Source organism: Epinephelus moara, unplaced genomic scaffold (assembly GCF_006386435.1).
Source record: "Epinephelus moara isolate mb unplaced genomic scaffold, YSFRI_EMoa_1.0 scaffold4378, whole genome shotgun sequence".
In the NCBI taxonomy this organism is placed as follows: domain Eukaryota; kingdom Metazoa; phylum Chordata; class Actinopteri; order Perciformes; family Serranidae; genus Epinephelus; species Epinephelus moara.
In genome coordinates, this window is record NW_026082179.1 from 1,516 (window position 1) to 5,660 (window position 4,145).

The 4,145-nt window shown below is 47.9% G+C and overlaps 1 protein-coding gene across 1 annotated transcript in view; it reads left to right on the top strand.

Moving 5' to 3' along the window:
* The window catches only part of LOC126387444 (2-acylglycerol O-acyltransferase 2-A-like), a gene marked incomplete at its 5' end in the record, with an annotated part of 5,143 nt that extends 1,226 nt beyond the window's left edge, over positions 1-3,917 (top strand). Inside the window, 2 exons of the mRNA XM_050039963.1 lie at positions 3,132-3,275; positions 3,703-3,917. Of these exons, the coding sequence (XP_049895920.1) occupies positions 3,132-3,275; positions 3,703-3,902 (344 nt within the window). The remainder of the gene's footprint in view (positions 1-3,131; positions 3,276-3,702) is intronic.
* Positions 3,918-4,145: the final 228 nt, after the last annotated feature.

Below are 4,145 nucleotides of genomic sequence, written 5' to 3' on the forward strand. Positions count from 1 at the left end.
CTGTACCTGACTGTCGGTACCCGTCTGTCTGTACCTGACTGTCTGTACCTGTCTGTACCTGTCTGTACCTGACTGTACCTGACTGTCTGTACCTGTCTGTACCTGTCTGTACCTGACTGTCTGTACCTGTCTGTACCTGACTGTCTGTACCCGTCTGTCTGTACCTGACTGTACCTGACTGTCGGTACCCGTCTGTCTGTACCTGACTGTCTGTACCTGTCTGTACCTGTCTGTACCTGACTGTCTGCACCTGTCTGTACCTGACTGTCTGTACCCGTCTGTCTGTACCTGACTGTACCTGACTGTCGGTACCCGTCTGTCTGTACCTGACTGTCTGTACCTGTCTGTACCTGTCTGTACCTGACTGTACCTGACTGTCTGTACCTGTCTGTACCTGTCTGTACCTGACTGTCTGTACCTGTCTGTACCTGACTGTCTGTACCCGTCTGTCTGTACCTGACTGTACCTGACTGTCGGTACCCGTCTGTCTGTACCTGACTGTCGGTACCCGTCTGTCTGTACCTGTCTGTCTGTACCTGTCTGTACTTTTCTTTACCTGTCTGTCGGTACCTGTCTGTCTGAACCTGACGGTACCTGTCTGTACCTCTCTATCTGTACCTGTCTGTCTGTTGTCTGTACTTGTCTGTACCTCTCTGTCTGTACCTGTCTGTCTGAACCTGTCTGTCTGTGCCTGTCTGTGTGTACCTGTCTGTCTCTAACTCATTACATTTCTGTCTGTACCTGTCTGTCTGTACTTGTCCGTCTTTGTCTCCACCTGTCTGTCTCTCAGGTGTGGCAGTGTTGACCTGTCTCTGTCGCTACCTGTCTGTCTCTGTCTCCACCTGTCTGTCTCTCAGGTGTGACAGTGTTGACCTGCCCTGTCTCCACTTGTCTGTCTCTCAGATGTGGCAGTGTTGACCTGTCTGTCTCCACCTGAATGTCTCTCAGGTGTGGCAGTGGTGGCCTGTCTCTGTCTCAACCTGTCTGTCTCTCAGGTGAGTTGGTGGCAGTGTTGACCTGTCTGTCTCCACCTGTCTGTCTCTCAGGAGTGGCAGTGTTGACCTGTCTCTGTCTCCACCTGTCTGTTTCTCATGTGTAGCAGCGTTGACCTGTCTAGAGCCCTGCGCTGGAGCCCGAGGCCCGAGGGGCCCACGGGCTTCGGGCCAATTACCACATCATTACCTCGGACAGGGGCCAGGCTCTGACTTTTTTTTTAACCTGCCAATTAGAGAAGTGTGTGTTTGTGTTTAACCGATTTAAATGGCAACACTTGAACGCAGCAGCCGCTGTGCCTCTCCCTCTCCGCTGCACGTCACTCATCATATTGTAGCGTCCGCCAGGACGTGTGGAAGGATGACGCGGTTATTCGGCAAACCACCGTTTGTTCCTGAACAGTACAGGTTACTGTTGGCCATAACCACGCCAAAACAACCACAAAACAAGGACTTAGCTGTAACGTTAAGTCGAACCATGCACTGCTGCTCTCTCCTCCAGCTCACTCCACACACAAGCACACGCAATCACACAGCCCTCATCCTCGTCACTCTCGCACCCCGCTCACAGAACACTGACATTACAGCAGAACATTCACTGCAGGGTCGCTACAATATTTTACTGATCCCATTCATAAACACTGTGATAAGGTTTGTTTTGTTCGTGTTTGCAGCTTAGGCTGGGATAGACGTGTTTATTTGTTAATAGACCTGCCACCTACAATTTGCAATATCAGGCGCTGCAGTTGCATCACGCACACTCACTTCAAAAAACAAAATAATCAAATAAACAGCCCCGAAAATGCTTCAAACACTTTTCTAAATAATCTTAATATTGAACGGAAATGAAATATACCCACTTATACCATTAAAAGTGCTTAGATAAGGTCAATTCAATTCAATTCAATTTTATTTATAAAGCCCAATATCACAAATCACAATTTGCCTCACAGGGCTTTACAGCATACGACATCCCTCTGTCCTTATGACCCTCACAGCTGATCAGGAAAAACTCCCCAAAAAAACCCTTTAACGGACGTGCAATAGATGTCGTACAGAACAGATCAGCATAATAAATTAACGGTAATCCGCATGACACAATGAGAGAGAGAGAGAGAGAGAGAGAGAGAGAGAGAGAGACAGAGACAGAGAGAGAGAGACAGAGAGAGAGAGAGACAGAGAGAGAGAGACAGAGAGAGAGAGAGAGAGACAGAGAGAGAGAGAGACAGAGAGAGAGATGCAGGTAATAACAGTAGCTTACAACAACATTATTGAGGTCGGAGGTCTATAACTGCACATATAGACCTCCGACCTTATCTGGGTATATTTCGTTTCCTTTCAATATTAAGATTATTTAGAAAAGTGTTTGAAGCATTTTGGGGGTTGTTTAATTGATTATTTTGTTTTCTGAAGTGACTGTGCGCGATGCAACTGCAACAGTGCGCAGCAACAGTTGACAGTTCTCACTAAATAGGAGAACACAGTCATTAAGTTAAATAAATTCATATTTAACTTAATCCTTTCAATCAAAATATAATGAATGTAGCTTAATACCATGCTAGAAACCCCAATTAAGCTATTTTAATGTCTTTAACATTAACAGCCTACATGTTGTTCTGGGAGGTTTAAAAAAAAAAAACAGTCGGGCTTTTTTTCGGGTTCGGGCATGAGAATTCTGAAAACCTGTCGGACCGGGCCGAGCTGAGGCTCCACCCCCTCGGGCCGGGCCGAGCTGAGGCTCCACCCCCTCGGGCCGGGCCCGGGCCCAGATAATTGGCCCGTGCAGGGCACTAGACCTGTCTCTGTCTCCACCTGTCTGTTTCTCATGTGCAGCAGTGTTGACCTGTCTCTGTCTCCACCTGTCTGTCTCTCATGTGTGGTGGTGGCAGTGATAACCCGTCTCTGTCTCCACCTGTCTGTCTGTCAGGTGTGCTGGTGGCAGTGATAACCTGTCTCTGTCTCCACCTGTCTGTCTGTCAGGTGTGCTGGTGGCAGTGATAACCTGTCTCTGTCTCCACCTGTCTGTCTCTCAGGTGTGCTTGTGGCAGTGATAACATGTCTATGTCTCCACCTGTCTGTCTCTCAGGTGTGCTGGTGGCAGTGATAACCTGTCTCTGTCTCCACCTGTCTGTCTCTCAGGTGTGCTGGTGGCGGGGGCCTTTGGGAACTTCTGCACGGAGGCGACAGGTTTCTCTCGTCTGTTTCCTGGACTGACGTCTCACCTGCTGATGCTGCCGTTCTGGTTCAGAGTCCCCTTCTTCAGAGACTACATCATGTGTGGAGGTTCACACCTGTCTGTATACTTGTACCTGTCTGTGTGTCTGTCTGTGTGTTGGATCATTGTTGGTGGTTGACATGCTATAACAGTGAAACAGCTGATGTTAAAGTGGTTCTGTTCCGTCAGACTTCAGACCAACATGTTTATGTGTTTACATGTAAACATGTGTTTACATGTAAACACATAAACATGTAGAGAGCTGAAGAGCACCATGTCCAGGTCTGATGGCTGTCTGTCCACCAGTTGTTTGTCCAGCAGCTGTCTGTCCAACAGTGAGTTTACACTGTGTGACAGGTCGGAGCAGGAGGAGGCCGACAGCTGCTCTCTGATTGGCTGACCCAGCACAGTCACACAGGACCAGTTTCATCATCGATCTTCAGAGATAATAGAGTTCAGCCTGTCTGTCTGTCTGTCTGTCTGTCTGTCTGTCAGGCCTGGTGTCCTCCTGTAAGTCCAGCCTGTCTCACCTCGTCAGTCATCCTGCAGGAGGAAACGTCGCCGTCATCGCAGTGGGCGGAGCCCCGGAAGCTCTGGACGCTCGACCAGGAGCTTTAAAACTACAGGTGCACTTTTATTTATTTCATCTGACTCCTCGTCTGATTTACAGAAATATCTGTTTATATTTATTTTAAATATGAAACACAGCAGGCGCCAGTCAGCTGATCAGGTTTCATGTTTCTGGTCATTTTGTTGTTTCACAGTGAAATTATTAGGAAATATGTAACCTCCATGGTGTTACAAATATTTAGCAATATCCACTGGGAACAGAGACAGACAGACAGACAGACAGACATGTTGCATCAGTCAGTGAAACCAGGTTGAATTCTGTACAGAGACACCGTGTGGAAACTTCCATCTGTCTATCAGCACAGCAA